The 13,917-nt window shown below is 52.9% G+C and overlaps 1 protein-coding gene across 1 annotated transcript; it reads left to right on the top strand.

Annotated features, from left to right (window-relative positions):
• Positions 1 to 2,148: 2,148 nt before the first annotated feature.
• LOC309603322 (olfactory receptor 14A16-like) lies at positions 2,149 to 3,084 on the top strand (the record flags this gene model as incomplete). Its single annotated transcript, XM_082338199.1, has 1 exon — positions 2,149 to 3,084. One exon carries the CDS (start codon positions 2,149 to 2,151, stop codon positions 3,082 to 3,084), a length of 936 nt encoding a protein of 311 aa, XP_082194325.1.
• Positions 3,085 to 13,917: the final 10,833 nt, after the last annotated feature.

Raw genomic sequence — 13,917 nt, 5'->3', positions numbered from 1 at the left:
GCTGGAGTGGGAGGAGAGAGGGGAGCTGCAAGGGAAGAAACCTTTGCAGCCCTTGCCACGGTAAGTCTCTTGGTGCAGGGCAATGCAGCTGCCGTTGCGGGAAGGGTCTCCGAAAGCGTTCATAGGCTCCAGCCTGCAGGGTCTGTGAGGAGGCCTCCCAGCCCAGGGGCTCATGTTAGACCAGGGGGAAGGGGTGAAGGCAGGGTGTGCAGCCAGAGCTGCCCAGGGCATTTCAGAGGGGGCTTTTGCAGAGGAAGAGCAAGGCAGGGGATCCCTGAAAGCTAAAGAGCTTTCCTGAGGCTGTGCTTTCAGTTTCCTGCTGTTTCAGGACAAAGGGAAAAGGCACTGCTGCGTTTGGAGAGGGAGCCTGAGAGACCTGAGCTGCCACCCTGAGAGATCAGGAGGTCTGGTAGGAGGCAAGGCAACTGCTTGCATCCACTCCTCTCCCTCCAGAGAGCACCAGCATCTCCTTTGCTGGCCTCAGCAGGGTTTCTCTGACCTGCTCCTTCCTGCCTGCAAGCGGGGAGTACCTCTGGAGAGTGCCTGGAACTGGGAGGGTTCTTCAGGTCAGAGCTGAGCAGACAGGAGTGGGTGATGGGGTCTGTGATCCCTGACAGGGAAAAACTGGAGGGCAGAGCAACAGTTCCCGGCAGGGATAGCTCCAGGCAGCAGAGACATGGGCAGAGAGCTCTAGGAACCTCCAACCCCAAATGGCATGGGAGGGAGAAGTTGGGAAGCTCCCTGTCATCCCCTCCAATGCAGACACCTGCCTCTGCGCAAGACCCCTGCTCTCGTCTCCCACCCAGCACAGCCTCTGCCCTCAAGGCTGTGTGGTCCCGGGCAGGAGTTGCCTCATCTGCAGCCAGAGCTCTGGCACAGCAGAGGGGCATCTCTCCTGACACGTGGCCGCTTCCCTCTTCAGGGCAAAGGGGCTGCGAGCGACTGCCCTGGGCTTTTGCTGACTGGGAGGTGCTGTGCTCTGCTGGGTAAGGAGAAGGCTTTCCTGAGTGCCCGGCCGCCTCTCCTCTCCTTGCTTCCCTTAGGAGGAGAGTCACAGAGTTCTGCTTTGGTCCTCCACCTGCTTGTGCTGCTCTTCTTCCTGCTCGTGGGGTCCCTGGCAGGAACGGTGGTGGTGTGGGGCAAGGGGTGGGGGTGTGGAGTGCCTGCTCTGGCCCTGACCTGGAGGGCGCTGCCCTGGAGGTGTTTGCATGGGACCAAGGTGCCCACGCCCTCTCTTCATTTGCCAGGCTCGAGACACTGCACTCAGTGCTTGGGCAATGAGACACTGCTTCCCTTAGCAGACAGCACCTTAAGACACCGGATTCTGCTGGACAGGGAGTCCTGCGGGGCTGTCAGCATCCCTCCAGAAGGGCACAGCTCTCCTGCAGGACCTTGGAGATGTCTGAGAGCACCCAATCTGCCCATGCCAATCAGCATCCTTGCCCTGTCCTCTTCCTCATGCTCTGCAGAGCTGTACTGGAAAGGAGAAGTGTTTTGAACTCTGCACCTGGCACAGCACCCCTCTGCTCCCAGGACAGGCCAGTGTCTTTTGCAGAGCAACCTCTGGGTGCAGTCCTCCTGCAGCTGAGAGCGGTGCAAGCCCAGAGCAGCTGGGCACCAGGCTGATGGACAGAGCAGCCCTCCTGCATGGGAGCACTGACGGAGGTTTGCACTGAGGCAATGGGGCAATGGAGGAATGTGACCCTTTCCAAGACCATTTCCCAAGTGGGATGGGGGTGTCTGAATACTAAAACACAGTGTAACGGGACCCATTTGCTGCACCTCGTCCCCCATCTTCCTCTGGGGAAGAAAGCATCCTGGGCTTTTTGCCCTCTGCTCTAGTGCAGCACAGGGAACTCCTCCCCAGAAGCCTCCCTCCAAACACCCTGGGCTGTTGCTGCCTCCAGGGGTCATTGCTGGAAAGCAGGGCTGACCCTTCAGGAGCCCCTGGGGAGAGGGCACGGCTCTGCACAGCACACTCAGCCAGCACAAACCACAGCTGAAGCCTCCGAGCTGCGTAACAGCCCCCCAGGAAAGAAAAGGACCCTTAGGTATTGCACAATGAATGAATGAAATTTTGCTCAGAGAAGCTTCTCTGAATTTTTCTCTTTTCTCTCCTTTGGCAGTTTCCATGCCCAGAAGCAGCAGATGTCCAATGGTAGCTCCACAAATGAGTTCCTCCTCCTGGCATTTGCAGACATGCGGGAGCTTCAGCTCTTGCACTTCTGGCTCTTCCTGGCCATCTACCTGGCTGCCCTCCTGGGCAACGGCCTCATCATCACCTCTGTAGCCTGTGACCACCGCCTCCACACCCCCATGTACTTCTTCCTCCTCAGCCTCTCCCTCCTTGACCAGGGCTTAATCTCCACCACTGTCCCGAAGTCCATGGCCAATTCCCTGTGGGACACCAGGGCCATCTCCTACTTGGGATGTGCTGCACAGGTCTTTTTTTTCTTTTTCTGTGTTACAGCAGAGTTTTGTCTTCTCACCATCATGGCCTATGACCGCTACGTGGCCATCTGCAAACCCCTGCACTATGGGACCCTGCTGGGCAGCAGAGCTTGTGTCCACATGGCAGCCGCTGCCTGGGGCACTGGGTTTCTCAACTCTCTCTTGCACACTGCCAATACATTTTCCCTACCCCTCTGCCGAGGCAATGTCCTGGAGCAATTCTTCTGTGAAATCCCACAGGTCCTCAAGCTCTCCTGCTCACATGCCTACCTCAGGGAAGTTGGGCTAATTGTGGTTAGTGCCTGTTTATTCTTTGGGTGTTTTGTTTTCCTTGTGGTGTCCTATGTGCAGATCTTCAGGGCCGTGCTGAGGATCCCCTCTGAGCAGGGACGCCACAAAGCCTTTTCCACGTGCCTCCCTCACCTGGCTGTGGTCTCCCTGTTTATCAGCACCTCGTTTTTTGCCTACCTGAAGCCCCCCTCCATTTCTTCCCCATGTCTGGACCTGATTGTTGCAGTGCTGTACTCAGTGGTGCCTCCAGTGTTGAACCCCGTCACCTACAGCATGAGGAACAAGGAGCTCAAGGATGCCCTATGGAAAGTGGGTCAACGGACACTTTTTCACCAACAATAACCTGCCTTCCCTTCTCATCACATTTCCCAGAGTTTAGCATCTTAGGCCCTGCGTCTGCTTTATTCTCTTGTTATAATCCTGCTCATAGATTATTTGCTGGGCTTCTACTACTTCTCTTGAGGTTTCATCCTGTTGTCTCTGACTCTTGCACAACACTGTGTCAGATGTGGCATGCCCAATAGCAGCTCTTCAATACAACAGAATCTCCCAGGTCCAGTTCCTGAAGGCTGGGCTCTTCCTCCCAAGCTGCTGCCAAGAAAATGACCAAGGAATTGGTGTTTTCAAGAGTCTGTTCTCCTTGTGTTCTCAATGTTTTCGGAGTTAAGCTCATGGTACTCTTCAGTTCCACTGAACAAAATGCTCTTGATTTAAGAGCTCTCTTGGTGTCCAGTGTCAGGGGAGATGGTCCATGAGCTCCCCATTCTCTCCTCAGGTTTCTTCATGTATGAGAGGAGTGATGGCATATACCAGACTCTCTGGAAATGAATTTGGAGGGGTGAGGAGAGGGGAGGATGGGGACTCACCACATGCCCTGGGGCTGGAATGAATGGAGGCTCAGAAGGTGAAACACCCTCAATGGTGATGTCCCCCAAAAGCAAAGCAGTAAATCAGCGTATCCACGAACAAGGACTCTGCAGTGCCATGGGAGTCAGTGGGGACCCAGCAGGAACAGGGAGGGGAGCCTGGAGAGATGCAGGAGTTGCCTGAGGCCAGGACTGTGATGTTGTCCTGGGCAGTGGGGCTGGTGGGAGCGGAGGAGGGGCAAATTCAGTCAGCATTAGGCATCACCTACAATATGAATTCAGCAGAGCCAGAGAGTGCCTTGCCTCGCCTCATGCCCTTGGGGCCAGCACCATCCCTGGGGCTCATGGGGAGCCTGAACCCCCTCCACTCTGCCCCCAGGAGCTGCTGTGCCCTTCAGAGGGGCTGGGGCTGTGGGGTGAGTGCCCAGAGCTCTGCAGCACCCTGCGGTGGGCACTGCCATGGGGCCAGCCCAGGCTGGGCTGCTCTTCTGGGCTGGGCTGGGGAGGGGGCAGGGGATGTGTGGAAAGGTGGGAAGGGGCTGGGCTGGGCTGGGAAGTTCTCGGGAGAGGAAAGCCCCAGTGCAGAGCTAAGCTGTGTGAGTGTGCAAGGTGGGGGCACGCAGCAGGGTGCTCTCAGTGCAGAGTCAGGCATCATGGTGAAGGAGGCAAGGCACCAAAGGTGCAGAAGAGAGAGGCCCAGTCTGTGTCATGTTCCCTGGAAACCCCAGAGAAGCTTTCCTGGGACAACTGTCCCAGATCCGTCCCCCACACTGGCTATTTCCATGTCTGGTCGTAAACCCCAGCCCTGACAAGGGACCTTTGCTACATGGTCAGCCCCATCCTCCTCCGGGGCTCTGTGATACCCAACCCCACCACCAGTATTAAGAAAAAGGGAACCAGTTTCCTACTGACTCTTATAGTCCCATAGCTCTTGCTATAGCTGGTCCCTCAGCCAAGCCACTTCTCAGACAGCTCCAGCTAGATCAGGTGCCCATGACCTTGTCTCAACAAATGTTGAAAATCTCCATTGATTGACATCCCACCAACTGGCCTGCATCCTTGCTCCAGGGTTTCACTCTGAGGGATTTCGCTAAAACCCAGCTCTCTCAGCCTCTCCTTGTCCATAATGTGCTCCAGGCCCCAACCAGTCTATCCCAGGCACAGGATCTGGCCTTTGTCCTCCTTCTATTTCATGAAGGTCCCCACAGGACAGTCCTCCCGCCTCTCAGGTTTCCCCTGAAAGGCATCCCTAAGGCACAGGAATGGTCCTCCCATGCTAGTAACATTGAAAAATGTGGTGAGAGTTGCCTCCTCCAGGTCATGGATACAGGTGTTAAACTGCACAGGGCTCAGGAGAGTCCCCTGTGCCACCTCACCAAACCCCAGTATGGCCCCTGGCCTCCAGGTAGAGTCTGGCCCCTTCACCACTGCTCTCTCAGCCTCGTCATCCAAGCGGCGTTTTGCCCATCTGTTTGTCTGTCCATCCAGACTGTAATGGCCTAACTTGGGTACAAGAACATTGAGGGAGACCTTGCCAAAAGGCTTGCTGAAGTGGAGGTAAATGACATCACCTGATGTCCCCTCATGCACAAAGGAAGCTACTTCCTCATGAAGGCAACCAGGTTGGTGAGGCATGATTTACCTTTGGGAAGTGCATGACGATGCTCTTCTCTTTTGGGTGCCCAGGAATGTCATCCAAGAGCACTCATTCAATGGTTTACTCCTCACCAAAGTGAGCTTGTCAGCCTGGGGTTCCCTGGGTTGCACTTTTGGCCTCTTTCAAAGATGGGTGCACCATTTGCTTGTCCTCACTCACAAGAGACCTCTACCAATCCCATGACCTTTCTGAAGGGATATTCAAAAGAAATATTGATCTTCACCTGTACCTTCTTCATCACTCCTCTGCCTGTTAGATGGTGTCTTTAGTTTCTCTAATCTCTCAAATGGTTTCACCTGTCCCCATACAATGACCATTTCTAACGCCATCTTTGCAGATGCAGACTCTCTAGGCAAAGGCCAGTTCCATTAGTCTCTAATTTTCTCCTCCCATTATTCTTTGTTCATTCGATAAGTCTCACCTACCCAGCTGCTGCTTTGAGCTTCACAGAGTTCAAAGCTTGCCTGTCTTTCAGTAGTCGAATTGTCTCTTTAGCCAACACTTGAGTTGTTTTCAAATCTATCTGTTTGTACCTATCTATCTAAAACATTTCTCATAAGATTATCCCTTGTAGAAAGGCAACCTCATTAGAGACAGCTTGTACTTAGCCTGTGGTTACAGAGTGTGTTTTATTGTTTGTGAAAACTGATCATGCTTTGCTTTGCTTTGCTTGCAAATAGGAAAAATCCTTATGTGGCCTGTGTGCAGCCAGTTGCGATGGATGCCCTCGACCTCTTAACCAAACGAGCAGTAGTTTGGTACAGGCTTCAGAAGAGGTAAAGGCGTGAGCCGTAGCCAGGCCATGAACTCCTCTAGTTTCTATCTGTTCTCTGAAAACCCACAAAGGAGCCGAGGGGTACATGATGTCTATGAGCTTGGAACACCAATCATGCGATTGACACGGGAATAGTGGGTGGCTATTCCAAGACTCAATTATCAAGGAACAAAGAAACTCGGGGGTACAAGGAGCCTCCTGCATACCTTTCCTATCGCATGTAATTTGACCGCAAGCCAACCACTTTATCCTATAAATACGACAGCCTCAGTGAGCCTTCTTTGAGCTCTCCCTGCTAGGCAGCGTGGGTGCCTGGCGGTGATCTCCCCTTGAGCTGGGACACCTCTCAAGGTTGCTCCTCGAGGCAGAGAGACCTTTTAACAACGACAGATCTTTGGTAGGAGACTGATATCGTGCAGAACGTTGTAGCATGGTAACTTTGATTTTGTCTTGGCAACTTTGATTGCATGCTGAATTGACAAATTTTGCCTATATAATCTCTTAGACATAAATCGTTGTCCAAGTCTGAGACTAAGATTGGACCTAGCCACACCTAAGCTCCATCAGGAGTTTAGAAAGCAAGGAGGTCTACTCTGAACCTTGTGACTCAACGGGAGGGTCCTCCTTACCCTTTTGTATCCCTGGTCTCCCCGTGAATCATGTGAACTTGAGTGTAACTCAATTTTCCTTTGTATGTTTCTTCCATGCAGTAATTAATAGAGTAAACATCATCATCTAACTTACTGAACCTTGAGCAACCACTCTTAAACTTTGTTAAATTCCATCGAATTCATTGAACTCTGTCAAAATTATTATTCTACCTGAATAAAACTTACGCCATAGGAGCCAGTGGGGTTCCCATTTTGAAAGGAGGATGGAGAAACCGGAGAAGGTCCAGAGGAAGTCGGTCATGATGGGCTTCAGGGCCTAAAGCACATGAGCTGTGTGGAGAGGTGGAGGCACCTGGGCCTCTTTAGTCTGCTGAAGGAGAGGCACAGGGCAGTCTAGAAGCAGGTGACACCGACCTGGCGAGGTGGTGGAGCCAAACTCTTCTGCGGTGTCAGATGGTATGGCAGAGGCAACAGCCACCAAGTTCCTCCCGGGAGCTTCACACTGGGCCTTAGGAAACCCTGACAAGGCAGGTGGTGCTGCCCTGCAGCAGGACATCCAGAGAGGATCTTTCATTTCCATGTTTGGAGGTTTTCAGCTTTCAGCTCCACAAAGCCACAGCCAGCTTGACCCTGGGGTTGGTGATACCCCACCCTTTGGTGGGAGGCCACCATTGCAGACATGGAGACAAGGCACCTGACCAGCTCCTTGCACCCAGGAATCGGTATGCCATGCCACCTGAGACTCCTGGGAACAGCTACGCTTTTGTCCACAGAAGCGTGATTCCTCTTCATGTGTCCTGGCCAATCTCCTGACCCATGCGGTGCTTTAGGCTCTGAAGACAATCAAAACCAACTTGATGACTAGGTTAGTCTCATTTTACGTGCTGACATGCAGGGCAGATGCAGGGAGCTCAGAGCTTCCAGGCTCCCTGCTGCACAGTTAGGACTTCAGAGACTGGAAAGGCAGGTAACGGTGTCATGGCGGTGTGCTCCACATCAAGGTTTTGCCTTCCTTTGTGCCTTTTCACTAACCTGGGATCTGTCCCTTGGCCGCCTTTGGCTAAAAAGAGAACAACTCCCCTATTCCACCTCCCTGTCCTGATGAAAACTGTGAGAAACAGATGGAGCAGAGATGATTTAAGGGCAATTCTGTCTAAGAGCTGTAAGCATTAAATAATAACAGAGAGTTAGCAGTGAGAGAAAAAGCACTGTTCTAAGAATTGCATGCCAGAGGCTAATCACGGAGAACTTGTAGCTATTTTGTCAAGTAAAGATGAAATGGAAGAGCTTCAGTTCATCATCGCGAATACGAAGGAGTTCCCTTACCGCACTGTCCTGTTACTGCCATTAGGGACAGTACCACTAATTCCAAAACATCCTTGAGAGCTTCTTTATTTTTCCTCGTCTCCAAAGCTCAGGCTGCTCAGACCTGGAAAGTACTACCTCAACTCTCTGCAAACCAAGTCTCTCCAGCCTTCTCTCCTCCACACTCTTTTACCCCAGGACACTTCTCCCCATCACGTCAGCACGCTGCCTGGTCTCTATTTTTGATCTGGGTGAAGCCAGGGTACTGCCTTGGTAAGCCTTCCCTACAGAAGTCCTCTCTCCCTGCTGATCCCACTTGTGTCACCGGACGCTAGGTACAGCTCCATTTTCCTTCTGCAGAGCTCCATGGCATGGACAGTTTTCCTGTTTCTTTCATGAGAAAAGGTGACAAGCAGGAGAGACTCCGTGCCAGGGAGTCCCAGCCTTGGGTGTTGCTCACCTCGTTCTTACTGGCATCTCTGTTGGTGTACCTGGTACTTTTCTGTGGTTACTCTTTCTGCACAGAAGATCTTAAAAAGACAAAGATTTCATAGCAGATGGTCGTAAAAGCCCTGTTATAGACAACAAAGTTTGCCATGGGCTCTGGCGGGAGCCAGGAAGATAGTTAACAAGCACCAGGAAGATCCAGGAAGCTTAAGGCCACTTCTGAAGAGTGAGTGGCTGTAAGCAACACTGACTGGCTGTGCGTAGGTCTCAGAGAGAGGGTCGAGGGGTGTCAGTGGGAAACAAGGAGGTGGCTGATGGCTTTAGCAAATCCTTCAGCATATCTGAGCCCAGAAATGGAAAGCAACTGATGTGTGTGGATGGGGAAGAGGAGGAGGTTTGTCCTGGGAAGATGTCAGGAGGGAAGACCCCTCTTCTGCAAATCAGGGATGACAGACATTTCCATGTGATGTGCATCCCCTAGGAGAAGGGGAACGCCCGCTGCTGAGGATGGCTGTGCTCAGTCATGCACCGTGAGTTGACCATGCTCCCTTTACCTCCTTCACTTCCCACACTTGGATGGACCTCAGGAAACATCGATGAGCGTGGAGGATGCACAGACCTCCTGGGCTGAGGTCCTGCCACTGCAGGGGAAGAGGGAAGGGTTTGTGAGACACATGGTAGTGCAGGGAGAGAGCAGAGCATGTGAGGATTCAAGCAAGTCTGGGGCTAGGACATCTTGGGTGCTAGAGGAACGTGAACAGGGCTTTGAAAGAAGCCAGATGGGTTGTGGGGAACTCAGAGACATTGGCAAATCCTCAGAAAACCACACCTTTGTGTTTGAAGAACAGTGAGGACACAGAGTTATCAGTAAGCCTTGGGATATCATGGGGGCAGAGTGAGCTGGGGAAGCAGGGGTGGTGGTTAAAATCTGCAGAGAAACGGGCACAGACAGAGGACAGTGTAGGACAGCCTGTGGTGGGGAAAGCCAAGGGCTTTGGTAGGGCTGGGACCCAGAACTGAGGTCCTTGTTCTCTTGGCTAGGGCTGCTGGCTCTTGGGCTGAGGCCCACGTGAGGACACCAGTTCCTTGCAGCCCCCATACTTTGTTGCCTCCTCACCCCTGAGAGAGCCTGGGAGGTGTCTTAGCACTGACCTGCACTCAGCATCACAAACCCTCACATCTCTCTGCCCCTAGCAAGAGCCCTGAGACACCCAGGAAGGAAAGGATCCCCATTCCTAGGGTCCTGGGGTCAGGGCTTGGCCATCCTCCTTAATGAAACACGTCAAGGGCTTTCACAGCCCCCTCCACTTGGCTTTCTGCATGTGCCACTCTCACTAGTTACCATGCTGTCATGCGCAGGTGTTGCAGGCTGTGAGGAGGGTCCAGTCTGAACATGACGTCATTCACAATTGAACTTGGAACCTAGCATGTTTCAGGCCTAAGAGGCAATATCGCACCACGAGGAGAGGCTGGCTCTGGGGATGCCATGCTTGGTGCTAACCCACATGCAGAGAGGGAATTCATGACTGCAAGAATCGCGGTAGCTATCATCAGAGACAACAGAATCACCGAACCATTCAGGTTGGAAGGGACCTTGGGAGGTCTTTAGACTAACCTCCTGCTCACATTGGGATGAGCAATGAATTCCCATTAACTTCCTAAGGGCTTTTGTCCAAGAGTGTCCTGAAAATGTCTAAGATCTTTGGTGGACTCCTAGAGACCCTCTGAGGAAGCTGAGGGTGCCTTTTGCTGCCAGGTAAGGACGGCTACAGGATTCCCTGACTCCAACAAGCTGCTACTAACCTCGAGCATCTTCTAACGAACACTGTCCACTGTCCTTGATCAAAAGGTGCAGTGTTGAGAGGCTGCTAAAGTTTTTCCAAACCTTGGACTGTTACCCCGTGCTGCTCTTCCCTGTAGGCACCAATGACACAGCCAAACCTGCAAAGGATTGAGTGTGACTGCATGGCTCTGGGGATGATGGGCATGGTGGCACAGGCAGTGTTCTCCTCAGTCCTGCTGGTGAGGGGGAGAGGCTTGGGGACTGGACAGATCCTGTGGGTCAGCAATTGGTTGCACAGCTAGTACCAGCAACAGGGGTTTAGTTTCTATGACCAGGAGACCCTCTCTGAGGACCACTGACTGCTGTCAGTGGTGTCTACGCTGTTCCTGAGGCTGTTTGGCAGAGGTGAAGCTGATCTCCAGCAAGAACAAGGTGCTGCTGACAGGCACACTGTGAACATTGCTGCTCTGTTCCTTGCCTGTATCATCAAGGGGGTGAGTAAAGGGTGGCGGAGAGAAAAACCAGCAGCTTGAGAGTGTAGGCACACGAGTGCAGACCCCAGTGTGATGTGCTTCCTATTCCTGCACTGTCCTGCATCTACTGGCTAGAGCAGGGACAGACCTTGCTGCAGGGCAGTGGTGGCAATCGGTGGCTTGCACAAAGGCAGTGCTGTCTGGGCTGTGTGTCACACACACGCTTTGAAGGGGGGCAGCTTTCCTGTGCAGGACCAGTGCTGTCCCTGCCAGCTGCACGCAGCTGTCTGTGAAAGCCTTGGCACCTCACATAACTCTACAGGCCTTTCTTTGGCCATTCCATTGAGTAACTGTCCTGAAATCTGTTAGGCCATGTGGGGATGAAACGAGACAGCTCTCATGATAGTCAGGAGAGATCTGTGAAGTACAGCTGATGGAGATCAGAAAGCGAGAGACTTAGCTCTCCCTGTGGTCCATGAGTCCATTTGATCAGCTGAATCCCTGTGTAGGCTGCCCAGAAAATAACAACTAGAGAAAGATTCTCTTGTCCTAAACGTGTGCATCTGCTGTCATCTCAGTTGTCCAAAGGAAATCATCCTCCTGCTCAGAAATGATGCCCCAGATACCACCCTGTCTCTCAGAGCAGATACATTAGAACATGTAGTTACCTCCATGTCTCTTGGACCAGCTCTGGCACCTCAAATGTCACCAGGTGTTTGCATCTGAACACCTCACTCCTGGGCTTCATCTCCAGTAATTAGCATGGGAGCTGCCTGCAGGCAGCGAGGGGAGAGGAGTGAGACAGAGAGAGGTGTTAAAGGCAGTCAGCAGTGGGAGGATGCTGAGAGCTCACTAAGGGAGAAATCCTCACAGCCCTTGACACGGTAAGTCTCTGGCTGCAGGAATCTCCTGAAGCTGGTACATCCCACAGTTGACAGGATCTGTCAGGATGACTCTCACAGTATCCCTGTTGGAGAGGAGAGGAACATGCTCCAGAGCAGGGCTTCCCTGCTGCACGGTCAGAGGGACAGGGCACGATCGCTGCCTTCTCCTGGGGACAACTGCAGGGGTGTGAAGCTGGGTGTGCAGCCAGGGGTGCCCAGGGCCGTCCTTCCAAGCAGGGTCCCTGAACACCCCAGGGGCTGTGTGCTGGGGCAGGGACTGTTCTGCCTGCCAGGGTCAGCACTCAGCCTGTCCGGGGAGCTGCCCATGATGCTGCAGGGAGAAGCTGTGAGTGGAAGGCAACCTCTGGCAGGGCAGGACAGGATCCTTCTTCTGCAGAGAGGCTGCTGCGTGGGTCAAGGCTGCTCACAGCTCCAGATCACCACTACGAAACTTCCAAGGGGATGTTTCAAGGGAAAGTTCAAGGCAGGGTTTACAATAAAGATAAGGAGATTTCCCGAGTCTGTGTTTTCAGTTTCGTACTGTGAGGGCAGGGGAGAGAAGAGGGGCAGTGGGGGAGGGAAAGAGAAAGAGAAAAGGACCTGTCAAGTTTGAACAAGTCATTGAGACTCCTGAGCTGCAACTTGGAGTGGCCAGTAGGTCTGCTAATAGCCTCCTAAAGTGCCTTCGACTGCTCTTCTGCCTATGGACAGCACCAGCATCACCTCTGCTGGACCCATCAGGGTTGCTCTGAACTTTTGCCACTCCCAACAGGAACATGTGCCCAGCCAGTCCCTGCAAACAGAAGGGTTTCTGTAGGGCCAAGGTGAGTGCCCAGAGGTTCACATGGGGTTTGTTAGCAGGGAAAAGACATGGAACAGGGAAACACCTCCCAGGGAAAAAAAAAATCTCTAGGCAGCAGACAGATGATCAGGAAATGAGAGGAAACTAAAACCAGAAATGTTGTGGGAGGGAGAATGAGCAAGCCTCCTCTCCCACCCAGCAAACCCCATGTCCTCAGGGCCGCGGGGTCCAAGGCGTGAACCACCTCCTCTGCAGCCAGAGCTCCAGCAGAGCCGTGGTGCAGCTCTCCAGCCACGGGCCCTTCTCCCTCTGCAGAGCACAGGGGCTGAGAGCAGCTGCCCGGCAATGTTGGTGTCCGGGAGGTGGTGTGTACAGCTGGGTAAGGGTAACGCTGTCCTGAGTCAGTGCCTGAGTGCTTCTAACCTGGCGTCTCTCAGCCAGACCCTCACCTTATTTTAACTTGTTTCTCCACTGGTCTAGGTTATTCTTATTTTATTTTGTTCTTGCTGTCAGGCTCTCTGGGGATGGGAGTTTCAGCTGCAGAGTCACACACTGATCTTGTGTGTCATCCCATGCAGGTGTGTCCATGGGAACAGGTGTCCCAGCTTTCCTCTCACCTATGGAGATCTCATCCATACAGTCTGTGGGGCTGGGGAATGAGCTGACTCTTACTGAGATGCCATCTTTAGGGCACCTGGCTGTCTATTTGAGTTGTTCTTCCAAGCCTTGAACTGCCCTCAAGGATGCAAAGCTGTCCCATAGCACCTCTCTTTTCTCTGAAAGCCCCATGGAGAACGCAGAGACTCTACGACCGAGGAAATGCTGTCGGGTTGGTGAAATGAGGCATGTGTGTCCTTGGCTAGAAGTGGGGTTCTGAGACCTTGAGAACGAGTGAGACATTTAGTGGTCTGCAGTGAATCCCTCTGCTCTCAGCAGTGTCTGGTGGTCTTCAGGGCACCATGGGAGTGTGATCACCCTCCATCTCTGAAAGGTGCAAGCCCAGGGCAGCTGGGAACAAGGCGGAGGGACAGACCAGCTCCCTTCATTCTGCTCTAAGCCACAGGCAATCCTCCTGCCTCTCAGGACTCCCTCTGTTCTCCCTGAGGACAGCAGAAATTCTGAGGTTTCTGACATCCAAGAACACTCCCCAGGGGAAACGGAGGGAAACTTTAAGAATAAACTCTGAAATTGCCCTCTGCCATTCTGCTTCCTCACCACAGGGAGTGCAGGTGCTGACCGGCCCTTCTGCGTTAGGAGCAGTTTCATCTGACAAAGTCCAACACCAGGACTGGGTCCTTCCCCCACCTTTCCCATGAACCCACTCCTGCAGAGTAGGGCTGACTCCTTGGCAGGCAGCAGGCAGAGCCCGTATTTCTCATGGCACATTCAGCCAGCACCAAGCAGAGTTTCAGAAATGGAGCTGAAGGAAGTTCTCATAGAAAAGTAAAAAGGGGGTGGGTGTAGAAAGGGGAGCATCTAGGAGAAATGGCTTTTGTTTTGTTTAGAGAAGTCTCCCCTAACTTCTCACTGCATTTTCCTCCTTGGACAGTCACTCATGACCAGAAGCAGCAG

This window comes from Platalea leucorodia (genome assembly GCF_965183815.1).
Source record: "Platalea leucorodia genome assembly, contig: HAP1_HAP1_SCAFFOLD_54, whole genome shotgun sequence".
In the NCBI taxonomy this organism is placed as follows: Eukaryota; Metazoa; Chordata; class Aves; order Pelecaniformes; family Threskiornithidae; genus Platalea; species Platalea leucorodia.
Note: the sequence above shows the minus strand (reverse complement) of the source record. Positions and strands in the feature narration are given on the sequence as shown.